Below are 18,103 nucleotides of genomic sequence, written 5' to 3'. Positions count from 1 at the left end.
AACAGTTTAAAGAGTTTTATTTTGAGTTAAACAGTTTAAAGAGTTTTATTTTGAGTTAAACAGTTTAGTTTTATTTTGAGTTAAACAGTTTAGAGTTTTATTTTGAGTTAAACAGTTTAAAGAGTTTTATTTTGAGTTAAACAGTTTAAAGAGTTTTATTTTGAGTTAAACAGTTTAAAGAGTTTTATTTTGAGTTAAACAGTTTAAAGAGTTTTATTTTGAGTTAAACAGTTTAGAGTTTTATTTTGAGTTAAACAGTTTATTTTGAGTTTAAAGAGTTTAACAACTGGCTGGCGTAGGGTGATAACAAAGTTTAACAACCAATCATGCAGCGCACTGAAATTTAATTACAGGGTAAAATGGATTCCGATATTGACACCCCGAGATCACCTAGACTGTCGTCACGAGCACGACGGATGCAGAGTCGCGAGCGGCAGAGGCTGAAAGTCAGCGACGGTGAATCTACCACAGAGGACGCTGTGGACTGCGACAGCCGAGCGTGAGGGGCCTGAAGACAGATGTCGTCACCACAGTAGGCGCTGACGACGGGGGCCTCTCTCAGATGACCAGTACGAAGAAGGCGACGCTCAAGAGGGACTTACAGTGGAGGACGTCATCAAGTTTGTAACTAAAGTATTGTAATTTGAAAAAAAAATCTGATTTCAGAGAAAAAAATCATTAGATAATTGCATCTGTTAATTACAAACCTGATTAAGCCGTTAATGTAATCACGTAGCTTCCCCAAAATATTATTTCCATAAACAGTTCCTACATTTACTATGGAAGGTCTAAAAATTAGATTATTAATGTTAATTATTATCGCTCATGCTGTGGAAGTTGTTTCTTTCTTCTTATATCAGGCAAAATTTTATTGCTCATGTTTGTTATAAGTAGAACTTAATTGAAAATAAGTATGTTACAGTACTAAAATCAATGCAATGAAATTTGGGCTTATATTCTATAAGCACGTGCCGATAATAATGTGTCTATAACCCTGCGTGTAATTAGTTAAAATATCTTATCGTATGGGGATGTAAATTTTAGTAAAAGTAAAGGGTTTGACAGTGTGGACGATGTATTTCGTGAACCTTTACATGATTAGTAGTATAAGTAGGTATTTAAATATCCCTTTTTATGTAACAATAATAATAGTCTGAAGAATAAATACCGTTTACTTTCTGCAATACCTGCTACCATGAGTAAATTAAATAATTTGAAGTTTACCTCTACTTAAGTTGCTGTAATTCTTTGTATTATTTTATTGTATTCTGGTGTTCAATGAAGAGTATTGGTATTGTATAAACAGACTACTTTTAACTAAAATAGGATTGAAAAGGCAATAGGCAACACGGCCGAGTGTGATATTATTGTTGATCGTGCACCGGAGGTAGCACGCAGTCGGATGGCCGAGTGTGATATTTCATAAGATTTCAAGAATAAATTATAATTATTTTGCGTGAGTTATGTTAAACTTATGGCATTCAGTGGGTAGTGATTAAAAATGTGATTTGTGTTTACCCGAATATTTGTTAATTAATCTGTGGGTAGTCGCGAAAATGACCCTTCTCTCCTACCCGCCAATTCTAATGAGGGAAAAGTATAAAATGTAACTTACCATGGGATGGGGGGATCATTCTCGCTTGGCGCTTGAACCAGTAACATGTAGCACGAAGGTTACGGCTTGTTAACTAAATATTGTCAAAGAGTGTTGAAGTAAGAAGTTGGAGTAAAATAAAAGTAATTGATTGTACGAAGGACTTTGATTCATCACAGACGTCATTTTGGATTCCAAAATGATCATCATTTTCGAAATAAGGGCCCCCTAAAACCTACAAAGTGACATCCATGACGACTTTTATGACATAGTGCATGGCCGCCATCTTGGATTCCAAAATAGTCATCATTTTCGAAATCTGCGCCCCCCAAAACCTATAAAACGATATCCATGAAGACTTTTATGACATAGTGCATGGCCGCCATCTTGGATTGCCAAATAATTATCATTTTCGAAATCTGCGTCCCCCAAAACCTATAAATCGACATCCATGACGACTTTTATGACATAGTGCATGGCCGCCATGTTGGATTCCAAAATGGTCATCATATTCGAAATCTGTGCCCTCTAAAACCTATAAAACGACACCCATGACGACTTTTATGACATAGTGCATGGCCGCCATGTTGGATTCCAAAATAATCATCATTTTCGAAATCTGCGCCCCCAAAAACCTATAAAACGATATCCATGACGACTTTTATGACATAGTGCATGGCCGCCATCTTGGATTCCCAAATAATCATCATTTTCGAAATCTGCGCCCCCCAAAACCTATAAATCGACATCCATGACGACTTTTATGACATAGTGCATGGCCGCCATTTTGCAATCTAAAATGGTCATCATTTTCGAAATCTGCGCCCTCCAAAACCTATAAAACGACATCCATGACGACTTTTATGACATAGTGCATGGCCGCCATTTTGGAATTCAAAAAGGTCATCATTTTCGAAATCGGGGCCCCCTAAAACCTATAAAACGACATCCATGACGACTTTTATGACATAGTGCATGGCCGCCATGTTGGATTCCAAAATGCTCATCATTTTCGAAATCTGCGCCCCCTAAAACCTATAAATCGACATCCATGACGACTTTTATGACATAGTGCATGGCCGCCATTTTGGAATTCAAAAAGGTCATCACTTTCGAAATCGGGGCCCCCTAAAACCTATAAAACGACATCCATGACGACTTTTATGACATAGTGCATGGCCGCCATGTTGGATTCCAAAATTGTCATCATTTTCGAAATCTGCGCCCCCTAAAACCTATAAAACGACATATATGACGACTTTTATGACATAGTGCATGGCCGCCATTTTGGATTCCAAAATGGTCATCATTTTCGAAATCGGGGCCCCCTAAAACCTATAAAACGACATCCATGACGACTTTTATGACATAGTGCATGGCCGCCATCTTCATCTATATTTTGTTGCACACTTACCTTGGCCGCAGACGTTTGGAATTTTCATTCAGTTTCCGTACGGAAATGGGGTTGGCCGGTCGAAGTATTTTGAAGATGGCGCCAGCATAGCTTGCCCTGTCAATCCCTAGAATTGTGTCAATTTTTCGTTTGTAATTTTTTGTTTGTATGTCCATAATGAATATAATATATATGTGTCGGATGCCAGTCATTTAAGCCAAATCTCATAGACAAAGAGGCAAGCTATGATGGCGCCATCTATGCAAACCTTTGACAGTTGCCAACCCCATTCCGAACGTCTGTGGCCTTGTGGCGAGGCTAAAGTCGACAATGGATTGAAAACGTGTGCGAATATAGTTGTCAAATCAAATTTGTCAGTAAATAAGAACAAAAAAACTATACTCGTCCTTTTCTTTCGGGTGCTAGTACTGGTGTAAGACAAAGATAGTATGATTCTCTCTGTCTGTGTTTGAAACGAGGCAGTCTTTTGACAAACTATAATAATTGTAAGCTCTGTGGAGCCTTTAACTGATTCACCATAGAGATCAAAATAAACTGTATCTGTGGTAAGCCGTAATGTTTCTTGTACCTATGGAGTGTAGAACCTCTACCTTCCATAGTTTTTTGCCAAATGTCAAATACCTATACTATGTTTATTTTTATCTTGCTAATTATTTCAAAATGGTAAATTTAAAGACGATATTATAAAAGTGCAAACCGAGCGCTTTCATTTGATACCAAACTCTACCATACTTTCTTACAAAAAGATGACCAGAAATGCATGACCCCTGACAAATAGCTTTTTAGCATTTTTTTATTTTATTTTACTTTATTAGGTACACTAAACAGACATCGTACAATATCATGGGTAATACATTTGCACATTATGGCTTAAATCTAGCACGAGATCCAAAACAAGTGTACACAGCATGTTTTACAATTGAGCGGAAATATTACAAACTAATTAACACCATATTATAGCTACAGTGAAAAATATCAGAGAAGAAATATCTATCTAAACATTACAATATAACGAGTAACGAACTTTACATTAAATTATAAAGACTATTAAACATCACAAATGAAACAAACTTAGAGGATTAAGGCAGATGTCATCAGTTAAGTGGGAGAAGAGGAGAAGAGGACGCCAGCCAAGCACTTCCTAAACCTAGCGATGTGAGGGTCAAAAATATCAATATCAGTGTCCCTACCGCGATGATCACCGGCTATTAAATCGTTATATTGGCGGCACATTCTTGTGATTGGGTTATAGAATGAAGTATTGTTTTTGTACACTCTAAGTGCGAAAAGTTTAGTGTTACGACCTCTAAATCTAGGCGTATTAAAGGTAATGGATGATAATAGTGCAGCAGAGTCAATTTTTGAGTGTATAACCTTATATAAATTCAAAAAGTCAAACATCTTACGACGAGCCTCTAGTGTGGGGATATTGAACTTGATTAGTCGACTAGTATACGATCTGTATGTACGTCCCAGTTTAAATCTAAACGCAAGAACTTTCAAAAATTGCTTTTGTACCGCTTCTATAGCGAAGCTATGTACAGAGTAATGCGGGGTCCATATAGGGGAACCATACTCCAGTACACTCCTTACCAGGCTGAAAAACAATACAAGCATACTATCTGGGTTCCTGAAGCCCTTGGTTGTTCTGCAGATAAAACCCAACAATTGCCTGCCCCTACTAGCTATATAATCATAGTGTGGCCGAAAACTCAGTTGATCATCAAACAGTATTCCAAGATCCTTGACGACTGATTTCCTGTCAAGACTCTGTCCCAATAGCTCATAGTCATAAATGAGTTTACACTTCTTATTCGAAAATGAGATAACATGACATTTGCTAACATTTAGATACATATGATTTCGATGACACCAGTCTGATATCTGTGTAAGATCTTTTTGTAACATTAAACAGTCGCTCGTATCATTGATAGATTTAAAAATTTTAAGATCGTCTGCGTACAGTAAGCAGGGGCAAGTTAAACAATCAGCAAGATCGTTTATAAATAGGACAAACAACAACGGGCCCAGGTGAGACCCTTGAGGAACGCCCGAAGTTATGGGGAGCTCAGGAGAAAGGAACCCATTGATGGCGACTAGCTGACTTCTGTTTTGAAGGTAAGAATGAACCCAGCGAAGAAGGCTACCATGAATGCCATAATAGGCCTCAATCTTATGACAGAGAATATTATGATCCACCTTATCAAACGCCTTCGAAAAGTCTGTGTATATGGAGTCTACCTGACCTCGCGTTGCGAAAACGTTACACAAATAGTGCTTATACTCTAAAAGGTTAGAAACTGTGGACCTATTACTAACGAAACCATGCTGCTGATCAGCTAAGAATGGCTTAACATGGTTAAACAGGAATGTGTGTACCATAGATTCAAGTAGTTTAGCTATACAGGACAATATGCTTATAGGCCTGTAGTTTTCACAAGATGAATTGTCACCAGATTTGAATATCGGCACTATATGCGCGATCTTCCATTGATTAGGGAATACACCAGTGCAGAGGGATTTATTAAATAAAATATAGAGAGGAACACTCAACTCCTCACCACACTCCCTGACAAACGAGGCAGGTATCCCGTCCGGACCTGCTCCCTTACTAACATCTAGAGATTTAATTTTTTTCATTATGTCAGTTCGGCTAATAGAGATGTCTGACAGGATGGGTCTATTCAAATCAAGGGGAAGAGAGGTCAAACTGGCTAAGTCAGCAGGGCTGTGATGTTCGAAGACAGAACCAAAGTACTCAGAAAAAAGATTACAAATGCCCTGACCATCGGAGGACGTACTATGGCCATATTTCATGGTCTGCGGAATCGATGTACCTCCCTTTTTAGATTTAACAAGACACCAAAATGATTTAATATCAACCTTAAGACCGTTCTCAACCGATAACAAAAACGATTTATAACATTGTTCGATAAGGTTCTTACATCTGGCACGTAACAGGGAGAAGGAATCATAATCTCTAGGATTACCATACAACTTGTATAGCTTATGATATTTGTTTTTTTCTTTAAGACTACGCTTTAATGATTTAGTGTACCACAAAGGAAATTTTGCAACATTATTTACTCTTAGCAGTGGCGTATGCTTCTTTATAATTTGATTTAATTTTTCATAAAATACACGAACACACTCATTGACGTCGTCTGAGCACATTAATGCTGACCAGTTAGTCGAACTCAGCTCCATCTTGATCTCCCTAAAATTGCATTTATTAAAGTTAAGGCGCTCAACATGACAAGTATCCATAACCTTTCCATGTGCAGTGAAATTTACATCAATCACAATAGAAGGATGATGCACATCCAGCCTACTCATTGGTTCAGCACCATAAACCCTGACCAAATCAACATTGGATAAAACAAGATCCAAAAATCTATTATTATGATTAGGCACATTGTTATATTGTGACAAACAGCAAAGTGATATAGTTTCAAAAAGTAGTTTTGCTTTAGCATCTAAGGGATCCTGTGGTATAAAATTACTAGAGTTGTTTGATCGTACCCATGTGATGCAGGGAGTATTGAAATCGCCTATAAAAATAAATTTGTCACCAGCCTTAGCATTTAGGAAAATATTTTGAATGTTATGGTAAAAAAGTTGTAATTCATTAATGGGCAGGTCAGGTGGCAAATAGCAGACACACACATGCCAATAGTCCCCCCTAGCATCATTTGGTAAAATACTTAGCCAGACATCCTCCACCCTACTCTCCCAAGAAACCTGACGGATGACATTATAATGTTTTTTAACAGCTATTAAGACACCTCCTCCTTCTGTTTTATTTATACAAGTACTATCGCGGTCTCTCCTGTACAGCTTATAGCGCATATCAAACACTTCAGCATCAAAGACACCTTTATTTAAATTTGTCTCAGAAAGACATACAAAGTCATAGTTAGAATTTAATATAGAGACATAAAATTCTGGTAGCTTTGACCTAATTCTGTTAACATTTTGATAATAAAAATAAGGCATGTCTAAAGAAGCATATTCATAACTATGAAAAACAAAGAAAGAAAGTAAATTAAGAAAAGTAAGTGGTTAGTTACAATTTTACTGTATGTATTGCAACCAGTCCAAACTTACTGGGAGGGACATTAATTAAAATCAACAAAAGAAAAGGAAAAAAGAACCACATTAAATATGTAGAGATGCACAGCCAAATTAACCGAATCATAAAATTTTAGGTAAATATGTATGTATATTATATTATGTTAAACAGAGATTGATGACAACGGCACAACAGCTCGTTAACCACAGTCAAAAAACAGGAATAAGAATAAGAATAAACCCCTGGTATGTAATAAAAGGAACATGTTTAAATTATTGTAACCAGGTACTTGAGATAACAGTTCACAATACTATGGCTACCTATTGTAAATAACAAGTTAAATTAATTATTTATCCAGTAAGGTAAATACCTAAAATTAGACTTTCACACCCTAAATTACAATAAATTGTCTCATGGACACACTTTCATATTTATGATTGATCAGCGAATATTACACTCTGAGAAGAAAAAGATATAAATATATTATGCTAGAAATAATAATAATAAACACACATCATACTCATAGACCTGCATGACAATCACATGGCTACATGAAATTTTGTTATTATAGCCCTATCAAGCAATTGTACATAATCACCTAAAGCTAAAAAGTCTAAACAGCATGTAATATGTAGGTACTGATAGTTAACATGACACATTCCAAAAATAAACACACACACACTAGTAACAAGTTGGCACTAATCCTGAGACTCTGAAAAAACAACATTTATAAACAATAAGGACACATGTACTATACCTTAGCACACTAATGACCAAGTTCAGGCAACATCAATAATTTAAAAACAAAAAGATAATACAATGAAAACAGTTTTAATAGACAACAGGAAAATTCACATTGTGCGATAGGTACTTACTCTCCATTATCTGATAATAAGTATAACATATGCATTTGTATTATTGCGTTTATGTATGCACATTTATAATGTAGACCCTATAACAACATACCCTTTTCCCAGTGAGCACCATTACTCAATAGTTTATTCATATATTCATTGTTACATAGCATCAATCAGACCACTAAGAACAGCTAAATAATAACTTTAAGTATCAAAATGAAGAAAAAAGTCATTAGTCAGTGTAAGGCTAGGTATATACTGGGTAAGCAGGTCAACTGAGTAGAAGTAGCAAAAAATAATAACAATATTGTTTTTAGGTAAGTATAATCAAGTTTTGTGTAGATCTTAAAACTAATTTTAGCATTATAAACAACTAACTGTTAACTGTATAAGCATTGCTTGATCCAAGTCAACAAAATCAATTCAAATACCAGGCAGTTTTACCACCAAGAGCAAGGCTTCACGAGCAATGGGGACAAACTAAAAGTGACAGCATACTCAAAAACATTTGTACATGTAAATCATACCTGCTTATCACTACTGTCAAAGTTATTAAATGACTTTTCATCCCTAATATGTACAGCATTACTGTTGTCACATTTTCTAATGTAAACCTGGCTGTTCCTGACCCACACATATTTGAAACCTCTGTCTTTAGCAAAGCTCCGGGCGGCTGCATGTAATTTTTTGCATTCTGGCGATAGGTGCTCGGCAACATAAATTCTGGAATGATCACCCTGAAGACCCATGTGAGTGGTGCCGAGTTTGACAGATGAGTTAGCTTTGTTGAATCTATGTGCAGCAGATAGCAAGGTATCACGCAGACGGGGTGAGGCCAATGTCACAATTATGTTGCGGGGTCTGGGCGAGGAAGGATTGATTTTCGCTACACGACGGCAGGCTCGCACATCACTGTCTGCTATTTGTAAGCCTAGGCTGGCGCACAGGGTGTTAAACAGTTCAAGCAAGTTTTCATGACGACCCTCAGGTACCGCCTGAATTTCCACATTTAAGTTCCTTGACATATGTTCCATAGTTTTGAGGCGAGACTGAAGGGCTATCATGTCATTTTGTAGCGACTGGTATTTATTTTCGAGGCACTTGAATTCATTCACCTTAGCAGTCAATGAGGCTTGCAAGTCGCTTTGACATGCAGATATGTGATCTGTGGTTACCGTAAATTCATTCTTTAATGCCTGAACAGATTTGTCGACCTCAAAGGCAAGCATTTCTTTAATGTCGGCCCGAAGGGACTCACGCAAATTGGTCATTAAAGTTGAAGATGGCGCAAGTTTTTGGTCGAGCAGGCGGCTGATGCTGTCAAGGGTGACGGCTTGGGCATTATTATTTGTTTTATCACTCACAGCGCCATTCGAGGGGCTCAGATTGCCTGGTCTGCGTCTCGTGACGTTTGTACAGGAAGGGCACTGAAGGGAGGCGAGTGACCCTTTGCTCAACGAGGAGGCCATTTCTTGCGCGCGTGCCATTTTAAGCTCTTCTAGCTTAATAACCTCTTGATAAAGCCTGCTCATAATTTAATGGCTAAAATTTACTGCCCTCAACTACACGTTTACCCAATTTCATTTTAATTAGGACAAATTTACTTAAGTTCTAAACTATCTTCTGACAGTTCAGTTTAAAAACATCGAAATGCCGGGACGTGCCGCTAGCCGGCCGCGTGTCCGAAGTCGAATGTAAGAACTTCGCTTCGCTTCGCTCGCTCGTTCGATTATTATTATTTTACCTCAAAACTATTCCATTATTTTCTTTACATACCTACTACACTTACAATTTCAAACATTTATAAAAACACAATCCATAAAATCCAACTTTAAAGCAATTCTAAGCATTCCTATGCCAACAAATAGACTTTTCATCAACTATCACAAATCTACATTTGTTTTTTTAATCATTTTTTTTTATCATGTGTTTATTTTCATTTATCAATATTGTCATCATTTAATTTCACTTTACTCTTAAATCCATCATGTCCGTATTATATGTCAACTCCGGTACAAATTAAATTACATAAAAAAAGTCTTAAAAATCACCATAATCCTTAAGAGGGCGTCGAGGAGGGTAAATTTTCAGATTCTGTCAAATTACCCCATTTCACACACAAACGCAGCTCACACACACTAGCTCAATTTACTGGGACAGGTCAGTGACCCCTAATGTTTTTTTAAAGGTGCTGTTTCGAGTTTAGTGTTAACTACGGACCTTCTTTGAGCAATTTAAACTGTCAAAGCTTTCCTTTGTGAGAAGACAGAGAAAAATCACTTTTTATATATAGCTTTCCTTGTTTGTTCATGTCATGTCATAGGTATGTGACGTATTAGGTATAATTATTTTCGTTGTTGACTTTTATTTGTATTAAGATAGGTACAAACGGCGATGCTCTTAACTGTCCATCGGTGGACCTTATGCCTTTTGTAATAAGGTTTACGAACTGTCAGTTAACAGTGTGGTCATGGGCGATGGTATGCGGTTTGTAAACATAGTCCGAATTTACTCGAAAAAAGTGGACTATATCTAAAATGATCCCCTCATTAGTTATAGGGCTTGTAATATTTTTTTACAACTAAAGACGCTTATTATATTTCACTTATAACTTAATTGATAATAAGGCTTTAAAAACCTCTAATAAAATTCAGGTACTACATATGTACTACATTTATACTTTTGTAAGTCAGTAAGTGATGCTTATCGGGAAATCAAAGAACTCATAATTACCTATATAAAAATAATTAAATTTACTATTTCATCTCACGTTCAATAAGGCCCGGGGCCGGGCCTTGTCACCCGCACAGACAGAGGGCCTTTTTAGCTCAAGTACAAGTTCAAGAATAACAGAGAATATAGTAAGTATAATTTAGTTTATTTATCTCAATTATACAATTTTCACACAGGTAAAATGTACATACATTTCAGCTTGTAGGTACTTATCATATAACGATCGTTTTTGTTATAAAAAAATATTTATTTATTACACTGTGCTAAACATGAGAACAATATGTTATAATCTAGTTCCTTTTTATCCTATTCAGTTCACATACATTGTTTGTGGGTAATAAGGCCTACAAAATTTCCCTTTAGGCCTTATTATCCTTTATCTGGAATTAATTACGCCTTAAATTTAAAATGGTATACAGGGTGGAAAGATAAGTCGGGCCCTGGAGGGAGCCTTAAATCCTTAAGCTGGCTCATTTTACTTAAAGGAGACATTCCTTTATTTTTAATAAGAAACAAAACTGCATTAAAAGTATTTTTCTTTTTTTATTCAATTTGGCTTGTCAAACGAAATCTTAAGTACTAAATATTAGATTTTATGGATATTTTGTACGACAGATGAGTGTAAGACCTAATGTTTCTTGGAGAAATGTTATCATTAACATTAACTGTATCGACTAGTAGAATAAACTTGCGAGTTTTTATTTTTTGGAATTTTTAGTCGGTTCGAGTCACGGGCGAGGCAAACGAGTTTTAGAAAATCTTTGAATGCAGTTTTGTTTCTTTTTAAAAATAAGGTATAATTAAGGTAATTTCCCTCCAGGGCCCGACTTATCTTTCCACCCTGTATAGTAAATTAAGGCCTAGATTCATTTGATTGTTGGCATTTTGTTTTATAGTTTCATGTGATCCACGATGACGCGCTGATTTGGTAAATCTAACCTTTAATAACATGTCAATACAAGTCAAGGCACGCGTTTTCGTGAATGACACGATCTATACTTTGCATTTGTAATAGGTACAAGATTGTAATATAGAGTGTTTGTTACCTAACTTACTAAAACAATCGATTCCAGGTATAAGACAATTTATTCTCAGAAGAATATACATACCTATACAAACTTCACTTTTAGAATTGATTTAAATTGTACTACATTGCAAAAGCTTAGTTTGTGTTTCGTAACGATAATTGTGTTAATACCTTACCTACCTTACGATGCTCCGCAAACTCCTGCATCTTTTAATACCACTGCCTTTTGTTATCGTTGTAACTTTTGAAAATGTACAGTCTCCCACGAAAACGATCTGATAAACATTTTTAATGTTATAAACCTACAGAGTTGGGATGGCAGTAAGGCTGTCGTTCATACTACTTTATACGGGCCCGACACTATCATGAATGACAAGACTTATCATAACATTCCAACGTTTGGTCCAGTTCGGTCATGACATTACAAAATCTCCTCAGTGAGGAGGCCTCAAACACTTATCAGTATTTTACAGTACTGCTTACAGCTATTTAATTGTTATTTTAACTACTATTCTTGAATGCTGGGCCTTGTTACCCGTCGGGCCTTATATTCCTCACCTAACTTTAACCTTAAATTTCTCTGTTGCCTTTAATAGGAAAAATAGGAAAAGCCTGATTCGTTGTAGTCCAGTTATCTGGCTTTCGAAATCACTCGGTTTTATAGCTTGAGCATCGATTTTTTTATATAAATTTTACTAAACGCTGACACTCGTTCATCTCATTTTAGGTACAACTTTGCATAAGTGTATTTATTATATTGTAAAAGATTTCAGACTTTCAAGGGTGATTCGTTGTAAACACACTCTTTGGGATAATAATGACATTTATTATAATTTTTTTTATCAAGAGATGTGAACGCTAGCGACTAAACGGTGACTGCCTTTTCCGCTGATTTTGCTCGACACAAACGATTTATAAACGGCAACTAAGCCACTAGTATTGGGTTGCCTATAATCATTTTTCCGTGAATGTACTCGTAAACCTCTATCCGTTAGTATGCGATTCATTAATGGACGCACCATCGGGACACGGTTCTTTAACACGTAATGTTAATAATCAGTGAACATCTTTAATTACGCTCAAATGCTTAAGTTTCAGTACAGGTAAAAGTACATATTGTAATACTTTTTTTTTTTTAACTAAGGGTCCTGAAGGGGATAAAACAAACAACCCGATAGTGGACAGGTACAATTTAATTGCCGGCCTGGTTAAGTTTACACTTTGGAGCTTAAACACTACTTAACGACTTATTGATAGTAAACTAAATTTATATTTATCTAACCGGGTTTTAATTATTGTTGGTGATACTTGGTCGATTGCGCTATTGGATAGTTAATACTAAAAGGTGAATAGTCCAAAATCGCAGTTTAGGAAAAAGTAGTGAAAGGCTTAGCTGCACTGTAGCGACAGTCGACGGCTCTCTCTCGACCAGATGGCCGGAGGTTCCAATAGCTCCGACTCTGGCGGGGCCAGCTGCACAGGTCGACTGGCACAGAATCTGGCCTACCAAAGGCCGCGCCCCTAGTAGACACCTCCTGGAAAATTCCGGGTACGGGATTAGTTCCACTGGCTCAGGTCACGCCAAGAATCTGTGGTCCGTGCCACGGGAGAGTCCGTTTCACATAGGAACAAGGGTTTCCATGCGTAACCCTTTGGGGTTATATTACAGTATAGAATTCAGCGCTACGCGGGATACTTTTATGTGGCCGCATGGCACGCCATACAATTTCTGACAAAAGTATATGAACGACGCCTTACCTGTCGGAGGAAAATCGTCTTGCCGGGGTTTATGAGTGATCGAATATCAACTCCGAAGTGCCCAGGACGCTCCTGGTTCGCCCTTTCGGGAAACGGGTTAACCTCAAGGTACACCTGAGGGCAGGCTGAAATAAACGGTTCACGTCAATAATCGCATAATCCAACAACAGATTCCGAATTTCACGGTCTTCACAAACGAATGTAAGATTACTTACCAAAGATGAGAACGTTGTCCCAATTATTTAATATAAAGCCGAGCCCGGCTAGGTCGGGGAAGAAAATCCAAGTCCCAAAATGGCCGAATCACTCTCCCCTCGGTGCCTCCTCCTCGATGTTGCCAGGGTTACAATCCCAAGGCATTTAACAAAACTGACGTGAAATTCTAAATACGGAAATTAGAACAGAGCGTGGTAAACGCTGCTGGACAAGCACGGTATGATATTTTTTAAGAAAGGGAAAGGAAGACTCGACAATCTATACATTCCTACCCGTTCATGGAGAATGATAATAATTATTTTGGTAAGAACTAGTTGTCGATCGAACTGGTTTCGAAGGGATTCAGACCTATCTCCCTGGCAACACGGAATCGCTGCCAACTTGACAGTCCATCGACACTATTCGAGACACAGATTTAATCGCCCGTCCGGCTTCATAGAAGTATTTTGTTATCTAAATATTTTTCCATTACAATATGAGCTGTAATTTTAATTGTTAGTACAATCGGCATCAAATAGATAGTGACGGCCAAAGTGACCAAATATAGCTATAGGATCTAAATGTGGACGAATAAGGTCAGGTGAAGCATATAAGGCCCACATTTATTTTAACTGAAATAGTTCTATTAATAATCAGGATATTATTAACAAATCAATTCAATATAGATTTCTCATTTGTTCATGTTTCTTCATATACCAAAATAGTTATATAAATATTCCAGCGCTTTTGAAAAATACACGTTTTATAAAAAAAACCGGGCAAGTGCGAGTCGGACTCGCGCACGAAGGGTTCCGTACCATAATGCAAAAAAAAACAAAAAAAAGCAAAAAAAAAAACGGTCACCCATCCAAGTACTGACCACTCCCGACGTTGCATAACTTTGGTCTAAAATCACGTTTGTTGTATGGGAGCCCCATTTAAATCTTTATTTTATTCTGTTTTTAGTATTTGTTGTTATAGCGGCAACAGAAATATATCATCTGTGAAAATTTCAACTGTCTAGCTATCACGGTTCGTGAGATACAGCCTGGTGACAGATAGACGGACGGACGGACGGACGGACAGCGAAGTCTTAGTAATAGGGTCCCGTTTTACCCTTTGGGTACGGAACCCTAAAAACCATACCATGTTGGTTCGGAACCGGGCCTTGTTACTTGCACTGACAGTTGAACACTGACTTGAACAGAAGTTCAAGAATAACAGAAAATATTACCTTATTAGCTTTTATCATGAATTAATTTCATCTTCAATTTAAAATGGTCTATAGTAAAATACGGCCTACATGAGTCATGGAAAAACAAATTGTATTTTATTTAGAAAGTACTTATATGTTGTTCATAATCTTCAGTAAGCTGACTTCTAAGAGTATATCTATTATAATTAAAGCGGGTCACAGACCATCAGTTTTAACTGCACAGTTTTAACTGTTCAGTCAAACTGTTCAGTTAAAACTTTATCTAATGAAATTTCGATTAGATCGTCAGTTCAACTGCACAGTTCAAGATTTGCCTACACACGTACGTTTTAACTGAACAGTTTGACTGAACAGTTAAAACTGTGCAGTTAAAACTGATGGTCTGTGGCCCGCTTAATGTAGATTGACAGTTTACTTAGCAAATTGTACTTTTATACCTTTAGGTTTTATGTCGGAAGTATTTCAGCCAATTTGTACTGAAACAAGCATTTGAGCGTAATTAATGATGTTTACTGATTGTTAATCTTAAATATACCTATTATGTAGGGCACTTAAGGTGGTTCGCTTTTCATACAAAATTCAATCAAAGCTCATTAAGTAACTACACACTATTAGTACACAAATACTACTACCACATTTATCTTCTTTCGAATATTCGTTTGCGCGAAATTAACAGGAAAACAATGTTTCATACAGAAATCATGCAAAAATCATAGTTAACTTTCCATCAATTTTACGTATGTGTGTGTCACAAATGTCGTGTACAGATACATTTGCGACGTTGCCATACCATTTCCGACGTTGCCGGGCTGACCACGGCTCGAATTTGGAGTGCCGTCATGTTTAGTGCAATTTTGTTGACACTGATATTTGACAGGTAGTTAATTGACCTAAGCGAGAAGTTCGTCAGCTTAGCTAAGAACTATCATGGCGTGTTATGCAAACAGTTGCTTTTTTGCTTGCAAACGGAAGATTCCCGGTTCGATCCCCAGTCATTGTATGCTGGAATATAACTTTTTGTATTTTTGTTACACCTAAATTTCGTATTGTTTTTTTATTTTTATTTAATTTTTCTTACTATCATAAATCGATTATTAAGTATGGGCTACACGTATTCTTTTATTTTTACAAAGATAATTAGAAATTATACTCTTCCTAATCTCTCTGATTTTTACAATCAGGACATCCTCACTGCAATAAAAACCGGGCAAGTGCGAGTCGGACTCGCGCACGAAGGGTTCCGTGCCATAATGCAAAAAAAAAACAAAAAAAAGCAAAAAAAAACGGTCACCCATCCAAGTACTGACCACTCCCGACGTTGCTTAACTTTGGTCAAAAAACACGTTTGTTGTATGGGAGCCCCATTCAAATCTTTATTTTATTCTGTTTTTAGTATTTGTTGTTATAGCGGCAACAGAAATACATCATCTGTGAAAATTTCAACTGTCTAGCTATTACGGTTCGTGAGATACAGCCTGGTGACAGACGGACGGACGGACGGACGGACGGACAGCGAAGTCTTAGTAATAGGGTCCCGTTTTACCCTTTGGGTACGGAACCCTAAGAAGTCTTAGTAATAGGGTCCCGTTTTACCCTTTGGGTACGAAACCCTAAAAAGAAGTGTATAAAATTTCCTGTGGTTAAAAATAATGGATTTTGTCTATGAATGAAAAACACAATTATTACTATAGTTTGTTTTTTTTTAGCATTAGAAATAAGGTAAACAATCTTGACGTGTCTTTTAATTGGAAAACACATTTTAAAAATAAGTTACGGCAAATACGTAACAATTATAAATCTAATACGATCATTTATATTCTTCTGCTTTCATAAGTAATAGTTTTTGATTTTAAAAAAACCTGATAACACTAAGTATGTGGGGGAAGCGCTGCTGGCCTAGCGGAAAGCAATTCGGAGGTCGCGGGTTCTAACCCCGGCTCGTACCAATTATTTTTCGAACTTTTGTACGAACTTTTGTTTTTGTGTTCTTATAACCCGGCAACCTTCAAATCAAGAGTGAACAGGCACCTTCTGGGCGAGCTCGCTCCATCGTAGGCCACGTCTACGCCTCGGCTAGTCTGTGGCCATGAGTAAGCCCATTCATAATAAAAAAAAAAAAAAAAATAGCATTTGATACCTACCTATTTATACACCGATACCTATTTTTCGGTGAAAGAAAACAATGTGAGGAAACCGGACTAATCCAAATAAGTTTACTCTCTGGGTTGGAAGGTCAGGGCAGTCGCTTTCGTAAAAACTAGTGCGCATGCCAATTCTGGGATTAGTTGCCAAGCGGAGATTGAATATCTGGGAGACCGACCAAAGCTTACAAAACATAAAAACTCAAAAATACGCGTTTTCTCATAGACCTAGCTAAGAGATCAAACCCCTTATAGCAAATTTCATCTAAATCGTTAGAGCCGTTTCTGATATCATCCAAATATATAAATAAATAATTATATATCTAATAATTGCTCGTTTAAAGGTAAGATAACACAAAGGAGAAACAAAAAGAAATTACCTACTCGCATCAGTCTTGAACCCCAATCCTTTTGCACGTATTTCCACGAACATACCGTTACGCTATTGCAACATACTTACATTACTTACGTTGTGTGAAATTGTCTACTACAAGGATCACGGAAACACTGTTTGCATGTGTGAGTAATAGTAGGAAAGAGCGTGACAGCAACACTCCGTCGAATTAAAAAGGTGGTTTTTGCACAATGAAGTATTCAATGTTTATTTTAATAGTTCAATATTTACTTAAAGAGTGCGCGAAACATACTTTTAAGTATACAAATACCAAGACCATTTCACAAAAAAATAAAATCTGAAAATTTGCAAAAGTGGTGCCATCTAGCGAGAGTTAAGTTTTGAGTAACCTAGGCGAACCACCTTAAATTATTTTAGCGGACCGAGCGGATATGTATGTTTGTAGACCACTTATTTATTTAAATAATTAAATTGTAATTCATTCAAAAAAAGGTTATTAAATGAGGGATATAGATACCTCACCTACCTTATTACAAAGCATTACAAAAATGTCCAAAGGCCAAAGCCACGCTGATAAGACATAAGACCTCATAAATACCTATAAATAAACGTTCACTGAAAAAACTTTAAGGCATTTCTGATAAGTAATTATTTTTCGTTACTGAGTTATCGTTTTGCACCGAATATCAATGAAATAAAAGCACGTTGTTATTTGATAGATACATTTATATAAACATCGTC

At 36.8% G+C, this 18,103-nt stretch overlaps 1 protein-coding gene and 1 long non-coding RNA gene across 2 annotated transcripts; both read right to left on the bottom strand.

Annotated features, from left to right (window-relative positions):
- Nucleotides 1-8,458: 8,458 nt before the first annotated feature.
- Nucleotides 8,459-9,424, bottom strand: LOC134666869 (uncharacterized). The gene has a single exon (XM_063524176.1). The coding sequence runs from the start codon at nucleotides 9,422-9,424 to the stop codon at nucleotides 8,459-8,461; it is 966 nt and encodes a 321-aa protein (XP_063380246.1).
- A 3,448-nt stretch (nucleotides 9,425-12,872) lies between these two features.
- LOC134666988 (uncharacterized) lies at nucleotides 12,873-14,137 on the bottom strand. The gene is made up of 2 exons (XR_010098567.1): nucleotides 13,456-14,137; nucleotides 12,873-13,232 (listed from the first exon to the last, which is right to left on the bottom strand). It is a non-coding gene; the product is annotated as an uncharacterized LOC134666988 (long non-coding RNA).
- Nucleotides 14,138-18,103: the final 3,966 nt, after the last annotated feature.

This window comes from Cydia fagiglandana, chromosome 8 (assembly GCF_963556715.1).
Source record: "Cydia fagiglandana chromosome 8, ilCydFagi1.1, whole genome shotgun sequence".
Lineage (NCBI taxonomy): Eukaryota > Metazoa > Arthropoda > Insecta > Lepidoptera > Tortricidae > Cydia > Cydia fagiglandana.
This window is presented reverse-complemented; position numbering and strand designations above follow the sequence as displayed.